The following is a 22,244-nucleotide window of genomic DNA, read 5'->3' as shown; positions in this document are numbered from 1 at the left end:
TTTTGAAGAGCACTCCTCGTCCTCTTTCCGGAAACAGATCAGTTCCTAGCTAGCAACCTTTTAAAAAAGGCTAAGCAGAAAAGCGCTTGCAATAGGAGCTGGGAACTCTTGATCACCACAAATTGTGCAAGAAAACTAAATATTTGGTTTACAGGCCCTCAATGTAACCATTAACTTCTGTTAGGGCTCATAACAGTATTTACAGAGAGCTTAATGGTTGAAAAAATGCAGATTAGGGGGTCTCAGATCAAACACCATAATGGCCTTGAAGTATATATTTTGAAGTCTTTAGTGTAAACATTTTTTTTCCTGAGGAGGAATTGGTCTTGGCTTGTAGATAGAGAAATTACTGCTTTTCAGAATTCTCACTGTCTATAAACCAGCCTGAATAAAAAATTCTCTGTCATACAGGAACAAATACAGAGCTACGCAGGGCTTGTATTTTTACACAACTGCATGCCTCTTCCTTTGTATAAAAAAAGGCTTGCATCCAGTATTTGTCGCAGCACACAGAATACCAACCACCCCATTCCACACACCTGTCCCAATTTTCTCCCCAAGAACCAGGAAGCATTCCACACCCACTGAGAATGCTCACTCCTCCCTGGGCTGCTTTTCGGAAAGCTCTCCCCTCAGATTTTTTTTTCCTCCTAAAGGGTTTTTTTTTTGTACTCCCCAAGGCTGCTGATACCTCCCCCTATGTGATCATATCGATAAGAACGTTCACCCATCTTTAACGCTATTGCTATTATTGTGAGCCATTTTGAGCTCAACATTGCTGTTGGAAAAGTGGAATACAAATATGAAATCAAATCAAATAGGAGGCTCCCTTTTGACAATATAGGCAGTAACACTCACCGCCTCAGCTTCGGAAATAGAGGGAATGATTCTAAACCAGCTAGGTTTTGCAGCAACTTAAATTGGGTCCAATTCCCATCAGATCTAGAGACCCACAGGTTCCCCACCCATCTTAAAGACTAACAAACCCATTATAGCATAAGTTTTTGTGGACTGCAATACACTACATCAGATGCATGAGTATATATATATATATACACACCCCCATACAGTCGTACCTTGGAAGTCGAATGGAATCTGTTCCGGAAGTCCGTTCAACTTCCAAAACCCTCGGAAACCAAGGCGTGGCTTCTGATTGGCTGCAGGAAGCTCCTGCGGCCAATCGGAAGCTGCAGAAGCTACGCCGGACGTTCAGGTTCCAAAGAAAGTTCGCAAACCGGAACGCTCACTTCCAGGTTTGCGACATTTGGGAGCCAAAACGTTCGAGAACTGAGCTGTTCGAAAACCAAGGTACGACTGTATATACACACAAATGGGGGAAGAATGGTAAACAGTGACTTTAGAAGGAAATGAAATGCAGAAAGTATGGATGGGAGCGATTATTAACAGCGACAATTAAAAAAACACACCTATTGATAACAGAAATATCCTGGGATCAGTAAGCCAGCACACACACACACACACAACTTTATTTTCAATGAAATCATGTTCTTAAACAGATGATCCCTGTCTTGTACTTTTAGCAAGGGGTGGGGGGAGGAGAGTCCATCACCGTTTTACATATTTCTCCGTTCAAATTTTTCCCAAAATATCCAGCTTCCAAGCACAGTGCCCTCCTCCAAAAAGTAAATGACCTGGGTTTAAAACACTCACCACAGCAATAACAGGAATCAGAACTCCCAGGTTCCCTGCACTGCTAGATGCCTAAGGAAGAAAAAAGAAAGAAGGGGGGGAGGGGAAGAGATGTCAGAAAAGCTGCAAGGGGAAAAAGAGAAATTCCCGTAACAATGCTAGAAAAGCAACTGCAAGGTCGTGAGTAGAGGCTGGCACATGGGCATTCAAGGAAGCCGATGGTTGCTCAATCAGATCTCATTTCCCCTTGTAATGAAATTAGTTACTGGTAGCAAGATCTGTTTAAGCTGCTTTAGCTTCTAAAGCAAACAAAATGGCTTGACCCAGTAAAATAGCACGCCTATGCTTAATGAGACAGCTCTGCCCCACTTAAGAGCACACAAAACAGCCTACACCAAGGCAGCCCAGTACTGTATGGCCGATTCTGACTGCGTTTAGAGCTAATAGTTTCTATTCTGAACAGCTGCAAGAAGCTTCATTTCGCGTCCTACCTTTAGCGCTGGGCCTTTTTCACTTGCCCTCTCACTGGCTCTCTTCCCTTCGAGCCCGAGTTGTACGAACAGTTCCAGCAAGTTCATCAGCAATTCGTCCACAAGGTGTTCATCTTGGATGTTTGCAGCTATGTTTGCGAGGGCATTAATAACAGCTAAGGAACAGTGCCTGGCGGGAAGGGGGGTGACGGAAAAAGGCAGAATCAGTAAGAGAATCAGCCCTCTGATTAAATACAGTGGTACCTCGGGTTATATACGCTTCAGGTTACAGACTCCGCTATCCCAGAAATATTACCTCGGGTTAAGAACTTTGCTTCAGGTTGAGAACAGAAATTGTGCTCCGGCGGCGCGGCAGCAGCAGGAGCCCCCATTAGCTAAAGTGGTGCTTCAGGTTAAGAACAGTTTCAGGTTAAGTACGGACCTCCGGAACGAATTAAGTACTTAACCCGAGGTACCACTGTAGTTCCCATTTTCATCCACAGCAAAAGTGGGAAGAGACAGAGCTCAAGGAGAGCGCTGAGCTAGATGTTCTAATGTTTTAGATGTTATTTTTAATTACCGTATTTTTCGTCCCATAGGACGCACCTAGTTTTTTTGGGGGGGGAAATAAAGCTGTCCCCCGAGCTTGTGGGGCTGGCGCTGGGAAGAAGCGCATTTCTCCCCAGCGCCAGCCTCCAAATCAGGTCGAGGAACAGCGGGATGGCGGCGCTGCGCTTCCCCGCTGTCCCCCAAGCTTGTGGGGCTGGCCGATGTCTGCCCGAAGCGCGGGGCGCTCTGCTTCAGCACGCCCCGCGCTCCGTGCAGCAGGCTGCTAACCGCAGCGTAGGAAGCCCTGCAGGAACTCCCGCAGGGCTCCCCACGCTGCGGATGTCTGCCCGGCGCGCAGGGCGCTCTGCTTCAGGGCGCCCCGCGCGTTGGTTGGCAGGCTGCTATTCGCAGCCTAGGGAGCCCTGCGGGAACTCCCGCGGGCTCCCCAGGCTTGCTGATAGCTTCCTGAAGCCTGGAGAGCGAGAGGGGTCGGTGCGCACCGACCCCTCTTGCTCTCCAAGCTTCAGCGAAAGTCTGTATTCACCCCATAGGACGCACACAGATTTCCCCTTCATTTTAGGAGGGGGAAAAGTGCGTCCTATAAGGCGAAAAATACGGTATACTGTTTTAACTTTTTGTGTTTGTTGCCCTTGGTCCTTTGGGAGGAAGGACAGGCTATAATAAATTTGGATTCATAAGTAAATAATAATAAACAAACAAGAATGTTGTAAGAATGAACCATAAGAATACTGTGTATTCACAGATCAGCTAGAATCTGATGCCTTGCCGCAGGGTTAGCCAACATGATGCCCTCCAGATGCTCCTGGACTACAACTCCCATGATCCCTGGCTACAGACCATGCTGGCTGAGGCTAATGGGAGTTGTAGTCCAACAACATCTGGAAGGCACCATATTGGATAAACCTGCTTTACCACAGAAAAGTTACATCTGACTAAGTTATACTTGGTGTGGAACCGTTAAAATTAATCAATCCCAGTCACATCCATTAATCTCAGTGGTCTCCTCTGAGTAGAACTAATAGACGTGTCAGCTGCTAGATAGGAAAATTAAACACCAATGCCTTCGGGAGGAATCCACAGACTTTAATGAGACAATAATGCTTTCTTTTAAAAAAAATTCCAATGAGCCAGCAAGCATAATAAAGATTACCTATATCCATGATCCTTGTAGTCTTTCGTTGCAGAGTATACAATTGAGCTAGCTTTAACACTGATCTGCTGAAACAGATTCCATACCTCCTGGTAAATATATTGCTGAATGAAAATGAAAAGATAAAATTAGCACCAAGTATAGAAAGCTATAACAAAAAAACAAACAAGCCCAAAACCTTCACAAACAGAAAGGCAAAGAACTTTGGCACACCTAATTAATTTTGAACACTGTATCAAAACACACACAGAGCACTCAGAGGAAGCACAAGGTTGTGGGCCAGAGTATGGTCTATTTAATCCCTCATTGCTCTTCACAGAGAGGGACTTGTGGGATACAGGCCATCAGGTCTGCTCCTAGATACAAAGGACTCCCATTGGAGCAAGTCTCCTACTGCGGTTGGAGCTATTCATGTCCCGAACAGCCAGCGTTCCAAAGACTTTGGGCAGAACTAGACATTGCATTAGCAAACATGAGAGCTCAACCGTGTGTCCGCCAAGACGGTGGGAATAAGAGGTGAATGTACTTGCAGGGAAAGGTCGCGAGTTCACTGCTTCTCCCTACAAGTGCTGCTCCACCCCCTGCCCCCCCAAAGCCAGGCTCACTTCTACTTTGGCAGCTTAGCTGTGGGACTGAACCACTTAAAACTGTTGCAGGGGTAGAGGGGTTGCAAGGGGAAATTGGTGTGTAGGGGAAGGAATAAGCACCACTAAAGGGTAAAGGGACCCCTGACCATTAGGTCCAGTCGTGGCCAACTCTGGGGTTGCGGCGCTCATCTCGCTTTATTGGCCGAGGGAGCCGGCGTACAGCCATGTGGCCAGCATGACTAAGCCGCTTCTGGCAAACCAGAGCAGCGCACGGAAATCCGTTTACCTTCCTGCCGGAGCAGTACCTATTTATCTACTTGCACTGACATGCTTTTGAACTGCTAGGTTGGCAGGAGCAGGGACCGAGCAAAGGGAGCTCACCCCGTCGCAGGGATTCGAACCGCCGACCTTCTGATCGGCAAGTCCTAGGCTCTGTGGTTTAACCCACAGCGCCACCCGCGTCCCTATAAGCACCACTAATTCCCACCAATTCTCTGCAAGGATTACAAAATAACACAGGCTTTTCCTTGGATCACCTAGCTTCTTTCTCCTGCCCCATTATCTGTCCTTCTGTAGCCTACCCCTGGCACCGATACCCAGGTTCCCATCACCTGTCGCCACCCATCACATGACCCTGTGTGTACAATCAAGGTTCAAAAGGCCTCGCCCAGGACCCAATGGGCCCAACCTGCCAAAACAGGGTAGGGAGATACAACTCCCTTTCTAATTTTTATTCTTTTTGGCATTTGTATGCTGCCCCATAACATAAAATGTTCTCTGGGTGGCTTGCAGTAAGTAAGTAAAACACAATTTACAATAATTAATGAATTGATTTCATAAAATTCAGGCACCTCTTGATTGTAAGAGGATTCACAAGTGGTTTACAAAAAGAAAAATACAAAATGGGACATAAAACCAAAAGCTACATAAAAACATTGTCTTAATTGTTAGTTGGATTTGACTCCCTTTTACAATATCTCTGGTAGGTGAGAAGAGAGATCCTGTTCAGAAAGGAGCGACCCAGACAAAGCACACAAAATAAATGCAGCTGCAGCATTTATAAAACAGGGTTTTGTGAGCTTTCAGTCACAAAGAACATTGAACCCCCAGGGCAACAGACTACAGGCGCTGTCACGCTTTTGCAATTTTCAGGTGTGATTCAATCACCCACTAGCAAATTCAGGTTGTGCAATTATAGTGGATTTGGCGCTCTTGAACAGCAAACTCACTTCCCCCCCCCAAAAAAAATGCACTGGAGAGGGTGGGGTAACACTGGTTTTGATGCAACATCATCTAATCTCCCCACAAATGTGAATGAATGCTCCTTAAATAGCCAACGTCATCTAGTGTCCTTGCAAATAAATCGGGATGAATGCTCAACCAACAGGCTACCCAGAAGCATCCATGCATCAGCTGCCATTGACAGCTCCCCAGCCAGTTCGTATCTTCTTACATTTCCAGTGATAACTAAGCATCCCAGTTGGTCAATGATGAGCACATCGAGAGGAGAAGGCGGCTGGCAGAACTTCTGCTGCAGGATCTGAAGAATCGGCTCCATCACCTTTGGCGTGTCCCTCAGGGCTACTGCAATGTGCCCCAATGCACGTATTGTGTGGTCTGGAATTAGATGGGCCTCCCTAAAACAGACCAATAAAACATAAAAAATGTGTTTGCATCACCGTAAGAAATGCATGTCTCCTCCCCCTACTGGTGATCTAAAGAGGCAAATTAAGGGAGAAAAAAATAAATGCCTAACGATGAAGTTATTATGCATGACGTGCACAAGTTGCAGATCTCTTGCAGAAGCTCGTAAGATGTGCCAGATTCAGTTCATCAGGCTTTACAAAGACATAGGCGCATGTGTAAGAAATTTCTGCACCTTTTAAGGCAATGGTAGGGGAAAGGAGTATCCAAATTGCAAGCAAACAACTTACTTGTCACTCTCCTGCGAGATGTACAGGCGGTTTGACAAACTAGCTAAGAAGGCTTCAACAATTACCGAGTCTATTGTCAGCCCAGCTTTCAGACACCTGCAAGAAGCGGTGAACATAAGCCAGAATGTATTTGGGGTGTAATAAAACAGAAAAGTGGACCCCATTTAACGCCAAAGTCTGGCCCCCTCCCCACAAATTAGCAGGCCCAAATAACTCTCTCAAAATCTATACTTCACTTATTATTATTTATTAATTAATTAACAACAACAACAATTTATTATTTATACCCCGCCCATCTGGCTGGGTTTCGCCAGCCACTCTTCACAACAGAATCTGCTTTCTGACCATGTCTGGAAGACAAATCTATGTCCAAAGCCCAGTTCATACCTGCAGATGTTATCGATCGCAATATCCCGCAGTTGTTCATACATGGAGGTCTGACTCTTCTTGCCAGACATTACACTTACAGTGGACTCGGCATGCTCATTTGTTATGCTGATCTTGATGTCATTGCCTCCTAACAGAACAACAACAACAACAACAAAAGGATACGAGAAAATGCTTTAATGGAGCTTTGGTGTGTGTCTGTAGAACGGCGACTTCCGAGTTAATTGTGAAAGGCAGCTATGGATCGAAAGGTTTCCCTAAGCCAGCAGTTCCCAAACTTTCCCCCCCCCCTCCTTGAAAACGACTGAGCGTCTTGGCAGACCACTGACTGATCTTTCTGCTTGTTGTAGCAACCGTAACGCACTGTGCTAGATGCTGTCAAGTTTCTAAATCTATTTTAATTGCTTCTTATTTTTCTCATATATCATAGAATTGTAGAGTTGGAAGGAGCCAAGAGAGTCATGTAGTCCAACCCTTTGAATACAGGAATCTTTTGCCCAACGTGGGGCTGGAACCCACAACCATGAGATTAAGAGTCTCATGCTCTATTGACTGAGCTATCCCAGAGGATTGCATATATTGTGCTTTATTTAAAGACTATATACAGTGGTACCTCGGGATGCGAACGGGATCCATTCCGGAGCCCCGTTCACATCCTGAACAGAACGTAAGATGCAACTGCGCATCTGTGTGGGTCGCGTTCCACAGCTTCCATGCATGCGTATGACATCATTTTGACTGTCTGCGCATGCACAAGTGGCGAAACCCGGAAGTAACGTGCTCCATTACTTCCGGGTCGCCACGGAGCACAACCCGAAAATACTTATCCTGAAGCGTATTTATCCCGAGGTATGACTGTATATTAAAAGCAGCGATGGAAATACAGTTAAAATCATGATGAATGTTTAATGCAATTCACGCGCGGCCTCCCATCTTCAAACACACATCTATTCCTCTTGCATTGCTGGGGGTTGGACTAGATGATTCTCAGGCTCCCTTCCAATTCTATGATCCAAAAATGGTGGACCACCTGCCACAGACCACAGTTTAGGAGCCCCTGCCCTAAGTACATAGCTCATGTGGCTAGGGATGGGATCCCCACAGTTGCACCTTTAAGGACTTCCCCTGGTGCAACAAAGCCTCTCCACCCCCCTCCCCTGAGCTCACTGTTTCCTTCCCCATGGGGTAGTGAAGGTGGTTCTGTCCCCCAAAAGCACATAGAGCTGAAGGAGGAAGCTGGAAGACCAACATTCCTTCCCACTTCCTCTTTCAGCTGTTATGTGCATCCGAAGGTTCAGACTGGAACTTGAGCAGCTGAACAGAGAGCAGAGCAACCAAGATGGTAGGAGGGAAAGGGAGGGTATCTGGGAGACTGAGGGGAGGAAAATGGAAGAAACAGAGGGCGAGGCAGGGGGAATAGTGAGGAGCTGCAGGAGTCTGGAGGAGAAGAGAATGGAGAGGGAGGGAGAAAGAGAGAGGTCTAATGAAAAGGGTCCTCTTGAAACTGCATGATTGGGGGGGGATGTTTTCCCTGTTAATAGAGGCTCAGAACTTACAGGGTTAAGAGTTCTGAGTGATGACGCCTCACATTCTGAGGGTGGGGATAGAACACTGGGAGTGGCCAGTATCTCTGAGAGAGAGAGAGAAAGACGCACGCAGTGTGAGAGAGAGTCGACATGAGTTGCGTCTCACCGGGAAGATTTACGATGTGTTGATCTGTACGGGAATAAAGACTTTAGATAAGGAGAGCTGCGTGTCAGCCTGAGTTATTGCCACCACACGACAGAACGTTTCAAGCTTCTACATCCGCTGTGTTTTACACTCTGCTGAGTCAAAGGTCTTCGGAAGGGTCAGAAGAGGCGCAGGGAAGTGTGCCGGACCCCTGGACGTAATTGACCTCAACGGACAGGTTATGGGTGTCAGCAATAAAGATAAGCAACGTTCGTGCGTGTGAGAGGGCTGCAGCCAAAGGCCAGCAAGGAGAAGCTGGTGCCAGCAGAAGCGAAGGGAGCTCGCTGGGAAGTGAAAGCTGCAGGCAGAATCGGCTGAGGAGCAGCCAGAGGCCAGCTAAGGCGTAGCTGGTGCCAGCCAGGAGTTCGCTGGGAGGATCTGATCTGCCGGACCGGGAGGTACCTGTAAGTAAGCTGGGCCCCCGGGGAGAGATGGCAGACAGCCAGGAGTCGTCAATCCCTTTTGATAAGGTGGACGGGAGCAAGCCCTGGGCCGAGAGAAGGCAGGCACTGAAGAAAGCAGTGGGAGCCAGGCGAGAGGGGGCTGAGATTTGCTCTGAGGAAGCACCAAGACTTCCAGGAGGGGCTGTGGGACGCCCTGGAAGCCCAAAGTGGGCTGAAGCCGTGTCTGAAAGCTGCTGCGATGCTTTGACACGCCAGAGAGATGAGCAGCCGTGTGCTGGGAAGCTGCTGAAAGCTGGAAAGAGGAAAGCAATGGCAAGCTGTTCCTCTGGAGGCTGTGCCCCTAAGTTTGGGGGTGCAGGCCAGAAAGGCTATTCCAAGGGTCTTGAGAGTGCCCAGGCTGTTTGGCAGGAGCTGGAAGGGGTTTGCAGAGAAACCACAGCAGAAGCCAAAAGCCATTTTCCCAACGGCAGAAAAGCCTCGAGGAGGGCTGCTGGAAAGGTTGGGGGGGCAGAAAAGACCAAAGGCAAAGTTGCAAAGTTTTCCACTCGGAGATGTTTTGCTTGCGGTTCTCCGGAGCACCTGCGCCGAAGCTGTCCACAGCGAGACAAAGGGCAGGAAGGTCCCAAGGACATTTCCCATGGGAACCAGGCGGGTTTCCATGGCAACTGGGCCTGCAGAGGGAGCAGGCGTGAGAAACAAGAGACGTTGACTGCTTCGATGGCTATTGTGGAAAACACCACCTGCATCGAGAGCTCCAAGGTCGGGGGCAGCAGGAAGTCAGTTGCAAAGGCAACAAAGAAGGACAACTCCAGGGGGGAGAGAGTCCTACGTTGGGTTGTTGACTCAGCTGCGAATGCCCATTTGGTATCAGCGCCACCTGATGGACAAATGTGGAACTGCAAGGCTGTTCCAACTGAGAAAACAGTTAGATTTGCTACAGGTTCACAGGGCCGTGTAACCCATATTTCTAATGTGTTTGTCCCTTTTTTACAGGCTGAATTGAAGGTTTATGTTCTCCCTGAGTTAAAACATAGCCTACTGTCTGTACCATGCCTTTTGCAGGAGGGATATTCTGTGAGTTTTGAAAAAAATATCTGTACCATTTCCAGAGGTGGAGAGCAACTGGTACGTGTTGGAAAAAATCAGAACAATCTCTTTGTTCTGGAATCACCTCTAGAGGGAGGGGGGCACACTCATGTGTCGTGTGCTTGCGTGTGGCACAAGAGGATGTCACATGGGTCCTGTGAGGACGTCCAGATGTTATCAGAGTGCACCAAAGGTTGCAAGGTAAAAGAGTGTGGTAAACCTTTGAATTGCAAGGCTTGCAGGAAAGCCAGAAACAAGGGATTTAGCCATCCCAGGGTGGAGAGGGTCACCACAAAGCCTTTTGAGCTTGTGCATGCAGACCTTATAGGTATGCCACAGCCAAGTCTGGGCAAAGCCAAGTGGCTGATGGTGCTGACAGATGATTTTACTAGGAACGCATGGGCTTTCACGCTGAAAGCTAAGGAGGTAGCAGCGCAACTGATCAAAGATTGGGTTGCGGAGGTGGAACAGAGATTCTCCACCAAGGTGCGAGGTTTCCAGTTTGACCGTGGTTCTGAGGTCACTGGGTCTGCTCTAAAGGGTTTCTTTCGCCAGAGGGGGATACGTCACAAGGTGACTTCTCCTCAAGAGAGTGGCGTGGCAGAGCTTAGGAGTAAAGCCCTGGTTCGAGCATCCGAGATTCTACTGGATGACTCTGGTTTGCCTCACAGTTTTTGGGGGGAGGCGGTAAAAACGGCCAATTTCACGATGAACAGGTGCTACAATGCAGTGGTAGGTGACACCCCATATTTCTTGCTCAACGGACAGAAGCCACAGGTGCATTTCTTCCGTTCGTTTGGTTGCAGGGCCATGGTGCCTGTACCAAAGTGGTTGCAGCAAGAAGGTGGTCCAAGGTACCAGGAAATGATCTTCTGTGGGTATGAACCCGCGACAAAGGGGTGGAGATTTGCATACCCAGAAGGTGATCAGACCAAGCTTCTGGTCAGTAAGCATGCTGAGTTCAAAGAGCAGCATGGAAATAGGTCAAGGCGCAAAGTCAGCCATGACACCGTCTCAGATTGTCTGTCTGAATCCGAATCTGAGCAGGAGGGAGAGCCAGGTAATGGTGATCTGGTCGATGATCAGGATCAGGACCAGGGGGAGGCGTCTCCACAGGTTGTTAAGGGAGTGTCCAAGAGTGAGCCCTCATCTCCTGTGCGCATAATGGAGAAAGCTCACAGACGTGTCAAGTCAGAGGGGGAGTCTTCTGATGAGGAAGACGCAAATGCTGGCCCCAGTGGGTCAGGAGAAGAACCCCAGTTTGTGCCCAGGCGGTCTTCAAGGGCAACAAAGGGAATTCCACCTGAGAGGTTTCAGGTCACAAATGCGTGGGTTGGTTTCGCACAGTGCGAACCTGAGGTTTGTGAGGTTCAACAGGTGCCTAACAACGATGCCAGGAAGGGGCGGAAGGCAATGGGGAAGGTGTTGAACACTCAGAAGTCCCCTCAGAACGTGATTCGAGAGGGGGTGTTAATAGAGGCTCAGAACTTACAGGGTTAAGAGTTCTGAGTGATGACGCCTCACATTCTGAGGGTGGGGATAGAACACTGGGAGTGGCCAGTATCTCTGAGAGAGAGAGAGAAAGACGCACGCAGTGTGAGAGAGAGTCGACATGAGTTGCGTCTCACCGGGAAGATTTACGATGTGTTGATCTGTACGGGAATAAAGACTTTAGATAAGGAGAGCTGCGTGTCAGCCTGAGTTATTGCCACCACACGACAGAACGTTTCAAGCTTCTACATCCGCTGTGTTTTACACTCTGCTGAGTCAAAGGTCTTCGGAAGGGTCAGAAGAGGCGCAGGGAAGTGTGCCTGGACGTAATTGACCTCAACGGACATTCCCTCCCTCAAACACCAGTAAAAATCACAAATCAGATGCTTTCCAGCACTGCCGTGGCACCAAAAACATCAGAACAGAGCTACGAATCCTCAGGGTTGTTGTTTTTAAAGAAGGGAGTCCCGCAAGCCACTATCAAATCAAAGTGCCTTTATGCCCACAGATATGTTCAGAGATAGGATAATGACAAAACCACCGGCCAATGTAAAATTAACCAAGGTCCATGCCTCGGCTCAATGTCTATGGTGCTGGCAAGCACTGGACCTGCGATTTTTACTTTGTGATCTACCAAATGAAGATTTAACTTCATTGTGGGGTGTTTTGATTTTTTTGCAGACCCCTTGCAAATTTAAGCAGATGTGTTAATTCTCCTGGATTCAACTTTTATCCAAACCTTACAGAAAAGCCTCTGTGTTAAAAATAAAAATATTTTTTCCGGGGGTGGGGAGGACACAAACGGTGGCGATGCCCAGAAAACTCTCTCAGCATTCCAAACGTTCCCATGGGCTCAAAAAAATGGCAACCCTTGGGATAGAGGGTTTTGAAGGAAAACCGAAGGCACTCAAGTTAAAAAATCCCAGCTCAGTCGTGAAGTGGGCCAGCCACCACCTCTCAGATTAACTTTTCCTGCATAGTTGTTGCAAGGACAAACGGGAAGAGGGAACGCCATATATGCCGCCATTTCCATGAATGAAAGGCAGGATAAAAACGCAGTTAGGATATTCATCAATGTAACTTCGACTAGCACTACCAAGACATGTCACGATAAAAAGTGAGGCAAGCAGACACAATAAATTAGATCAGCTTATCACAGAATAGGCCATACCGTGATAAAAAAAAAAAAAAACAATACCAGTATTATATTGGTTGTGGTACTTGTAAAGTTTCACCAGGACTGGAGAAGGGATCACGAGAAAGTCTCTCAAGGACGGAGTGACCGAGTGAACCACCACAGGAAAACGCTCACACAAGCGGCCTAGACCCTAAGAGAAAGATATCTGTATTATTTAGTTAATAGTTCAATTGAGAGTTATTCGTTCAGTTTATATCCCACCCTTCCTCCCAGAGGAGCCCAGTTTAGCAAGCACATCAGCAACAATAATACAGTGGTACCTCAGGTTACATACGCTTCAGGTTACAGACTCTGCTAACCCAGAAATAGTGCTTCAGGTTAAGAACTTTGCTTCAGGATGAGAACAGAAATTGGGCTCCAGCGGCATGGCAGCAGCAGGAGGCCCCATTAGCTAAAGTGGTGCTTCAGGTTAAGAATAGTTTCAGGTTAAGAACGGACCTCCGGAACGAATTAAGTACTTAACCCGAGGTACCACTGTAATTTTAGAATCCTAAGAATGGTCCCCTCAGCTAGTGATTTCAGGGTTGCCAGGAACAATATTTTTCACTCAACAAATGCCTGGGTGAACAGGTCTTTTTAAAAAAATTCATTCTAAAAGTCAATAATGGGGCTAGACAGAGGAACCTAGCCAAGGAGGGCACTCCAAAAACAGGGCATCACTACCAAGAAGGCCCTGTCACTGGTCAGCACCAAGCAGGCAGCCTGCAGTGGTGGCACTCCCAAGGCATCAAATTCTGATAGGAGCATCTAAGATACAGTGGTACCTCGGTACTCGAATGGCTTGGCTCCTGAACAAATGGGCTCCTAAACGCCACAACCCCGGAAGTGTTCCGGTTTGTGAACTTTGTTCATAAGCTGAACATGCAATGCGGCTTCTGTTTGAGTGCAGGAAGCTCCTGCAGCCAATCGGAAGCCATGCCTTGGTTTTTGAACGGTTTCAGGAGTTAAACGGACTCCCGGAATGGATTATTTTTGAGAACCAAGGTACCACTGTATTGGGGAAGGCACTCTTTTAGGTACCTGGGTCCCAAGTCATTTTGGGTTTCATATGCTAGTACTAACACCTTGAATTATGCCTGACAGCTCACGGCTTTATCAAATGCTGCTTAATCGTTAACATTTCTAAGTGGTGTTGTAATATTGCACAGCAGAAGGCGGCGTGCAACCATGTGACACTCACAAATGTGTGCAAAATTCCACACATCTGTTCCCTGGCCTTAAAAGTGAGGGTCACTGCAATGCAGGGGCACTATAAAGAAACATCATTATGTACAGAAGAATCTCAGCACTGTATCCTATACAGCTTAGGACCCTCGTACCTACGGGACCGCCTCTCCTGGTATGTCCCACAGAGGAACTTATGGTCTTCAAATAAAAACATCCTGAAGGTCTCAGGCCACAGAGAGGTTAGGCTGGCCTCAACTAGAACCAGGGCTTTTTCGGCTGCAGCTCCAATCTAGTGGAACGCTCTGTCACAAGAGACCAGGGCCCTGTGGGATTTGACATCTTTCCGCAGGGCCTGCAAGACAGAGCTGTTCCACCAGGCCTTTGGTCAGGGCGCAGCCTGTCTCCCTCCTTTGGCAATCTTTACAGAACTTAAGCTTATGGTTGCCATCAATTTGATTTTAATTAATTTTTATAATGAAATGTTTTTAGAACGTTGCAGTATTTTATTGTTGTTAGCCGCCCTGAGTCCGGCTCCGGCTGGGGAGGGCGTGATATAAATGAAATTTATTTTTATTATTATTATTACCACCACTGAATAATTTATCTGGAAGGAGTTTGGCTATTGTGTCTGAAGCAGTCCAGTGTCTATACCAGGGATGGGGAACCTAGGGCCCTCCAGGTGCTGTTGGACTACAACTCCCATCATCCCTGACCATTGGGCATGTGGTATGGGGGGTGATGGGAACTGTAGTCTCAGTAACATGCGGGAAGGTCACAAGTTCCCAATCCTGGTAGTGGAAATAGAGCTTACACCATACTTACATAGTCATTTCAAAATTACTAGCATACCTGTAAGCAGCAAATCAGAAGAGGCAAGTGAGCAATGATTACTTTGCTGGAAGTCTTGGACTGCAGTTTCTCCGACAGTTTAATGCACAGGTTTTCTGCCCCTTATTTGCAAAAGAACAAAAGGATATAAAAGCATGCTTGGCCATCTAAGAATAGTTTTTTTTTCTTTTCTTTTCTTTTGACAGCTACGACTTTTATGAAGTCCGCATGGAAGAATGAATGATTAATTACTAGCTTTCTCTTGGGGGAAAAGGCCAACTGAATTGCATGTTTCAAAAGACACCCAAGGAGGCTTTCAGGCAAACTGGGGGAAAGTGCTAGATAATGAATTTTGTGGAGATTTCCCACCAGGCAGTAACGCCCCATCCACCCCAAAACTTGGATTAAAAGCTCTTTACAAAATGTCATGCAGGGTTGGGGTTTTTTTGGGGGGGGGATAAATGCAGCCTACCAAAAATAGCGCAAGCTATTTTGCCAGAAACTTTTAAAATATATTTTTTTAAAAAATATGCTTCAAGACACCTTGCTCATCCTTCACAGCCCACACCATGAGATCCACACAAGCAGCGTTAGCTTGGCAACGTAGCTTCAGAGGGTTCAGCTCATTGTGTAATCTGTCTACGTCGTGAAGGAGTTTCTGGAGCTCCGACTGGCTGCTGTTGAACTGTTCCAGCACAAAATCATGAATTTCCTTCACAAACGAGGTTGGGAGATCTGAGAAGGTAAAGAGAGCGGAGGGGGAGCTTAGATTCTTACAGTGGTCACCTCTAAACTGAAAGGAGCAACAAAAGCTAAAAGCTGGTGAAACACGACAGCACTTTTCTAAAACAAACTTATTTCAAAGTGTAAGGCACCAGTCAATTCATAGTCTCGCTACCTAGTCTATTCCTGAGGACTTAAACCATGAGTAGGCAAACTAAGGCCCGGGGGCCGGATCGGGCCCAATTGCCTTCTAAATCCGGCCCACGGACAGTCCGGGAATCAGTGTGTTTTTACATGAGTAGAATGTGTGCTTTTATTTAAAATGCATCTCTGGGTTATTTGTGGGGCATAGGAATTTGTTCATTTCCCCAAAAAATATATAGTCCGGCCCCCCACAAGATCTGAGGGACAGTGGACCGGCCCCCTGCTGAAAAATTTTGCTGACGCCTTACTTAAACTATTCCTTTTTGCACCATCATTCACCCTAAAGACATTTGCATGCTTTGGAGCAGCGATTCTCCAGGGTTTTGAAGCCTAACAAAAATGGAAAGGGAAAAACTGAAGGAATTAATAGAACAGGGTGGTGAACCAGTAGTCCTCCTAAAATTGTGGACTACAACTCATATTATCACTGGCCATGCAGGGAGTGTAACAACATCTGGAAGGCCACAAGTTCCCTTTCCCTGGGACAGAGATTAGTACTGAAGTGATGAGGACTGAAGTCAACTGACAAGAAATAGCATAGAGAATATGAACTAAAGGAAAGGCTTTGTGGAAAAGCGTCTTATTTAAAAGTCTTAAACATAAAGACAAATAAGCATATACACACTTAGAAGGACTACCATAAGGCACCAGAGGTTTTTATATAAAGCAGCAGTTATTTTTAGCTTACAGTAATATATTTTGAATGATAGTGTCAGAGCTGCCCGAGATCCCAGCTCACAAAGGACCAACGCCGCTTCGTTGTTAAGTACGAAAGTCTTTATTGAAGTTCAGTTTCACTTCCACAGCCGCAGCGTGCAGCTCTACGTCTCAAACTCTAGACCGCTGAAGCTCCGTCTGAATCTCCTCCCCCCAGACACCAGTTTAAGACTCTAGCCTTGCTCCACCTCTTCCTCTGCTCTTTCCTCCTCTGGTTCCGCCTGTCCGTCGGGGTCTCGCCCTTTCTAGACTCTTCTGACGCTGAATCCCCTGAGTCTTCCCCCTCCCTCCGGCGGGCTTTAGGAGCTGGTTCCCCATCCGGGTCTCCTGCTGTCCCTCGCGCCTGTACATTTGAACTTGGCGCGCGCGCCCAGCCGGCAACTTTCCTCCTGACTGTTTCACTGCTGCTGTCACTGCTTCCCCCTCTGGGGGGGCTAGCTGCAACTGACCTCCCCTCCGTTCCCCCACTCTCCGATGGAGGCGTGGTCAGCCCTGACTCATCTTCTCTCCCCGCTGGAGGAGACGCTGGTCCTGACACATGTGACTCTTCCCCCCCACTACGCTCTGGTGGGGAAACTGGTCCTGATCCCCCGCTGCTGCTTCGGGGTTCCCCGCTGGCTCCTTGTTTCTGGTGCGTCCCCCCTGGGGCCCCCCTTGCCCTGACCATAGGCGCCCCCTTCTGGGAATCTTCTGATTCGCTGGAGAAGCTCATGGAATCTCTCGGGTCACTGTCATACTCCCCTACGCTGCCCTCGGATTCTTCCCCTTCGCTCTCCATCTCCTCTCTCCCCTGTGCTCCTGCTCCCGAGCCCCTGACATCCAGTAATTTAATTTCTAGATATTTAGAGCACTGGAGATGCTTGGCTTGGCAGGGGCCTGGTTCACACGTCAAACTATAGTTCATCACAAAATCTGCCTCCTCTGCTTGTTCTGCTTTGCTGTGCTAAGCCATGGTTAGGCTCAACATGTAGCCTGAACCTGAGCTCATGGCTTAGTTCCTCATTATGTCCAAATTCAGGGAACTAAGGATTATTTAAACTGTGGTTCAGGACACCAGCTTTATTCTGGCTTGCTCTAACAAACTACATTTGAAACTAAGGGTGGGAAGCACATGTCCCACCAGATATTGTTGGTCTTCAACTAACAACAGTCCCAGATGGCTTAGCTGATGGTCAAGGATGACACAAGCTGGAGTTCAGCAAAATCTGGAGGGCCATATCCACCCTGGTTTAAACAACCCCCAGTTTCCTAAGTTTAGGTATAATAGGAAACTGAAGTTTGTTTAAAAGTTGAACCACAGGTTTTCTGATCTCCTCCTCGCTGCTGCACAAGAAGAAGAAAAGGGAAACTGTGTGAGTCCAGTTCATTCACACAGCTGGTTATATTTAAGCCGGTCGACAATGTCAAGCATGAAACTCATATACTTGCAATTCTCTTTCGTCACCAAGGGTAAAAGCTTTTCAATTCAAATATCACCTTTCATATAGTACAACGTGTCTCTCAGCATCTTGAACTGGGCAACATAAAGTGGGTCACTGAACATTTTGTAGAACAAATCTGCATGGGGATTTTCCTATAAAATGGAAAGAGAGTTGTAGTTACGTACAGCCAATTTGAAAAATCATCTGGAGAGCAATATTGGAACACCAAAAGCTTTCTTCCAGGATTAATCTCTGTAGAATGATTGAGTTTCCTCTTCCCTCCTCCCTTCATCTTCCTTGAGCTTTTACTGAGCAGCTTAGGGCAAAGACCTGCCCCCACCCCAATTCTTTATAAAGCACCACATATATGGCTGATACCAGTGATTTTTTTCTTTAAAAATGTTTAGGCGTACTCTCATTTTGACTCAAGAAAAATCACCATTTTATGGTTCAAATCGGGGAAAGTAAATACAGTAAATGGATAAAAGTACACAAAATGAAAAGATTCACAAAATGTTTAGGGGTATGTGTACTCCTGTGTTCCGCCACAAAAAAAAAGCACCGGCTGATACTATAAATAATTTACAACAATTATACCGTTGAAACATAAGTAAGCCTATGAATGACCATCACATATATTGCATTCTGAACAGATTTTACTATTTATATATATTAAAAAAGAATTAAATGAGGCATAAATTAATCATGTAACCTATGCTAATCTATAGAGTTCAAACATTACTTCTACATTGCTAATACTATAGATAACCTCAAATTTTTAGAAGTCCCCCCCCCATATATTTGTTAATAATATGTGTGGAAAATCCTCTGTAGGCATTAAGCTTTTGATTAAACTCTAAGAACCAGGCCCGTCCAATTCACAATAGCAAGCAGCAAACTAAGTTATTTAAAAATAATAATGTGGTGAAGAAGTTAACATACCTCAATAACCTCAGAGACAACGGCATCTAAGTTTCGGAGGACTGAATCCCCAACAATCTGCTTTACCTACATGCACAAAAACAAAGCCAGACATTCTTTCAGTGTTATTAAAAGTGTTTCTTTCTTCAACCCACAAATTAGGCCCTGGCGCATTCTGGCTCAAAGAGGCATGCCAGCAACATTGCTATTTTTTTAGACCAGCCTCTGCCAACCTGGCGGGACGCGGGTGGCGCTGTGGGTTAAACCGCAGAGCCTAGGACTTGCCGATCAGAAGGTCAGCGGTTCAAGTCCCCGCGACGGGGTGAGCTCCCGTGGTTCGCTCCCTGCTCCTGCCAACCTAGCAGTTCGAAAGCATGTCAAAGTGCAAGTAGATAAATAGGTACCGCTCCGGTGGGAAGGTAAATGGCGTTTCTGTGCGCTGTTCTGGTTTGCCAGAAGCGGCTTAGTCATGCTGGCCACATGACCCGGCAGCTGTACGTCAGCTCCCTCGGGCAATAAAGCGAGATGAGCGCCCCAACCCCAGAGTCGGTCATGACTGGACCTAATGGTCAGGGGTCCCTTTACCTTTTTACCTGCCAACCTGGCACCTCCAGATGTTTCGAACTACAGCTCCCATCAGCCCCAGCCAGCACAGCTCATAGGACCTGTAGTCCCAAACATCTTGGAGGGCAGCAGGCTACTGAAGGCTGGCCTAAGTGCCTCATGACATACCATGTTCAGCAGCTGTCGGAGCATTTCCAGTGGAATGTTAAACTCCTTGTTGCTGATGCCGTTAAAGAGAGGCGAGACCGAGAAGCTGGAACTGATTGTAGAGAAGTAATAATCGGGATCTAACGCACTCCCATCAGGTAGGTAGGACCCTGTTTATTTTTTTTAAAGGTGGAGGGAGAAGAGGCAGAAAACATTGGAGTTATTCTTTAATTTCTGCTTTGCCTATGCCGTCTTGTAGCCCATTCATCAAAAGAACACAGAAAACAAATCACATTTGAGGCTAAAAAGTCCACAGGGCTATGCTAGTTCCACTGATTTACAGCATTTTCATTGGGGGGAAATGTTATTTATATCCATTCAGGAATAGCTTTCTATAAAACACCTCAAAGAGACTGAATCAAAGCATCAACAATAAAAAATGAATAATTTCATATATGCATGCTATATATATATATATATACACACATTCCAAAACAAATTCAGAATACAAAGGAAAAGACGATGAGATGAAGAACACACTAGACAGTATCTGCATGATCTCTAGCTGTAATGGGGTATTAACAAACTAACTTACTGGCCTTCAACCAGTGCATAGTTTCTAGTCAATTGGGAGCAGGCGGTGCTGTGATCTAAACCACTGAGCCGCTTGGGCTTGCTGATCAAAGGTCAGCAGTTCGAATCCCCGCGACGGAGTGAGCTCCCGTTGCTCCGCCCCAGTTCCTGCCAACCTAGCAGCTTGAAAGCACGCCAGTGCAAGTAGATAAATAGGTACTGCTGCAGCGGGAAGGTAAACGGCATTTTCGTGCGCTCTGGTTTCCATCACGGTGTTCTGTTGTGCCAGAAGCGGTTTAGCCATGATGGCCACATGACCTGGAAAGCTGTCTGTGGGCAAACGCCAGCTCCCTCGGCCTGAAAGCGAGATGAGCATCGCAGCCCCATAGTTGCCTTTGACTGGACTTAACCGTCCAGGGGTCATTTACTTTTACCTTTCTAGTCAATTCTAATCCAGAATTGGGGGGCCCCACAGACACAGCAGCCTCTGTGTGTGTGTGCTGATAGGTGCTAAGCTTGAAAAGGTAGGACACGTTAATTGTGGTTTCTCTGCATCAGATGATCATCTTGGAAACTCCATGCAAAATGGAAGTGGAAACACTGTAAGGGTTGTGGGCCCTCTGTTATGTTTTTTGGCTTTGGGGAAATGCCCAACTTTGCCACTCTCTGGAGCCAGCCCTGGCTTCAGTGGAAGAGTTTAGTGTGCATCCACAGTGGGTTTCATTGGGGAGTTGGGGGGGAGATCCACAGAGGGTTGTATTCGAACCTAAAGAGGCTAATGCCATTCTATGTTTGCTTGGGTTTCTTTCTGAAGTGAAAGAGAGATGCAGAGAAACAACAAAAGGGGGAGTAAATAGATGCAAAGAGCACAGAGTTCATTTATCTTTAATAGCTGCACAGAAAAAAGGGTATCAGGTATGGTTTTTTCACCATGGCATGAGAAACTGCGCTCGCAATGAAACTTTATTTTTTTCTTTTGCAACTGTAAAAGGAAATTCAAGATCCCTCCTTTCTCATTAGGCATTTTAGCAAAGCTGAACACAACCTGTTTTTGTTTTAAGATTAGTCTGGTTAATCTTCTAAATTACGTGTTAGCTGGTACAACAAAGCTCTTTGCAGCTAAAAACATGGCAAGCAACAAAAGGTTATAGCCTACCCTTAAAACCAAAAGAATGCTGAGAAAAAGCAGCTCACAGTCCAACCCTATCTTTCCGTACTTAGAAGTCCTGATGATTTCAAGGAAACTTCCTTAGAGGTAAATAAACTTTGGACTGCTGCTGTGCAATCTAAGTCTATGCATGCTTACTTGGAAGTAACTCCCGCTGAATTCATAGGTGATTACTCCCAAATAAATGTGTATAGGGTTAGTCTAAACACCTGCCTTGCTCCACCCTCTAGTCTCTGCTTCTCAATTTGTATTGTATTATTTTATGTACTGTGGCTTGCCGTTATTTTATTGATTATAGTTTAGAAATTATTTATTGTAACTGTTGAGCGGATTTCTGTTTAACTTTTATATGGTGATATTATTATTATTATTTTATACTCTAATGATTGTTGAATGTTACTTTTTTATGTAGGTTGCTTATTTTAAAGTTATGGGGTTTTTTTTTATGGTGTTAACTGCTCTGAGCCCAGCCTTGGCCAGGGAGGGAAGGATACAAATAAATTATTATTATTATTATTATTATTATTATTATTATTATTATTATTAATGAGCACCTTCGCTAAATATATAGGCACTGGCTTTCCTCCTGAATACAGAGAGGGACAAGCTGTTTCAGACACCTCAAATGTATGCCCTCCACCGGCCCAACGGGAGGCTGCACAACTGGGTGCAGGCACCTTGTGGGGTTTGCTTATAAATTCCCAACAGCAAACACTGCCACCCCATACCATCCTGTCCATCAGCCAAGATCTTCAGCAGAAGCTCTGCCCTGGGCCTCTCCACCTTCAAAGATGACTACTTGAGCTAAGGTGAAACCTTGATAGCTAAATTCTGAGAGCCAGTGTGGTGTAGTGGTTAAGAGCAGTAGTCTCGTAATCTGGTGAACTGGGTTTGAGTCTCCGCTCCTCCACCTGCAGCTGCTGGGTGACCTTGGGCTGGTCACACTTCTCTGAAGTCTCTCAGCCCCACTCACCTCACAGAGTGTTTGTTGTGGGGGAGGAAGGGAAAGGAGAATGTTAGCCGCTTTGAGACTCCGTAGGGTAGTGATAAAGCAGGATATCAAATCCAAACTCCTCTTCTTCTTCTTCGTCTTCTTCTTCCCAAAGATAATGGGCCTGTCACTGCCATGACCTTTCAGACACCAAGCAAAGTC

At 46.5% G+C, this 22,244-nt stretch overlaps 1 protein-coding gene across 1 annotated transcript in view; it reads right to left on the bottom strand.

Annotated features, from left to right (window-relative positions):
• The window catches only part of PI4KA (phosphatidylinositol 4-kinase alpha), a 99,779-nt gene that overhangs the window by 59,631 nt on the left and 17,904 nt on the right, over nt 1-22,244 (bottom strand). The window contains exons 8-19 of the mRNA XM_083589660.1: nt 19,372-19,520; nt 18,661-18,726; nt 17,774-17,870; nt 15,197-15,388; nt 14,675-14,775; nt 12,659-12,788; nt 6,749-6,878; nt 6,362-6,457; nt 5,881-6,064; nt 3,841-3,944; nt 2,142-2,310; nt 1,672-1,722 (exon numbers count right to left, since the gene is read on the bottom strand). Of these exons, the coding sequence (XP_083445786.1) occupies nt 1,672-1,722; nt 2,142-2,310; nt 3,841-3,944; nt 5,881-6,064; nt 6,362-6,457; nt 6,749-6,878; nt 12,659-12,788; nt 14,675-14,775; nt 15,197-15,388; nt 17,774-17,870; nt 18,661-18,726; nt 19,372-19,520 (1,469 nt within the window). The remainder of the gene's footprint in view (nt 1-1,671; nt 1,723-2,141; nt 2,311-3,840; nt 3,945-5,880; nt 6,065-6,361; nt 6,458-6,748; nt 6,879-12,658; nt 12,789-14,674; nt 14,776-15,196; nt 15,389-17,773; nt 17,871-18,660; nt 18,727-19,371; nt 19,521-22,244) is intronic.

The sequence above is a fragment of the Podarcis filfolensis genome, assembly GCF_964270895.1.
Source record: "Podarcis filfolensis genome assembly, chromosome: 16".
NCBI classification, from domain to species: domain Eukaryota; kingdom Metazoa; phylum Chordata; class Lepidosauria; order Squamata; family Lacertidae; genus Podarcis; species Podarcis filfolensis.
Note: the sequence above shows the minus strand (reverse complement) of the source record. Positions and strands in the feature narration are given on the sequence as shown.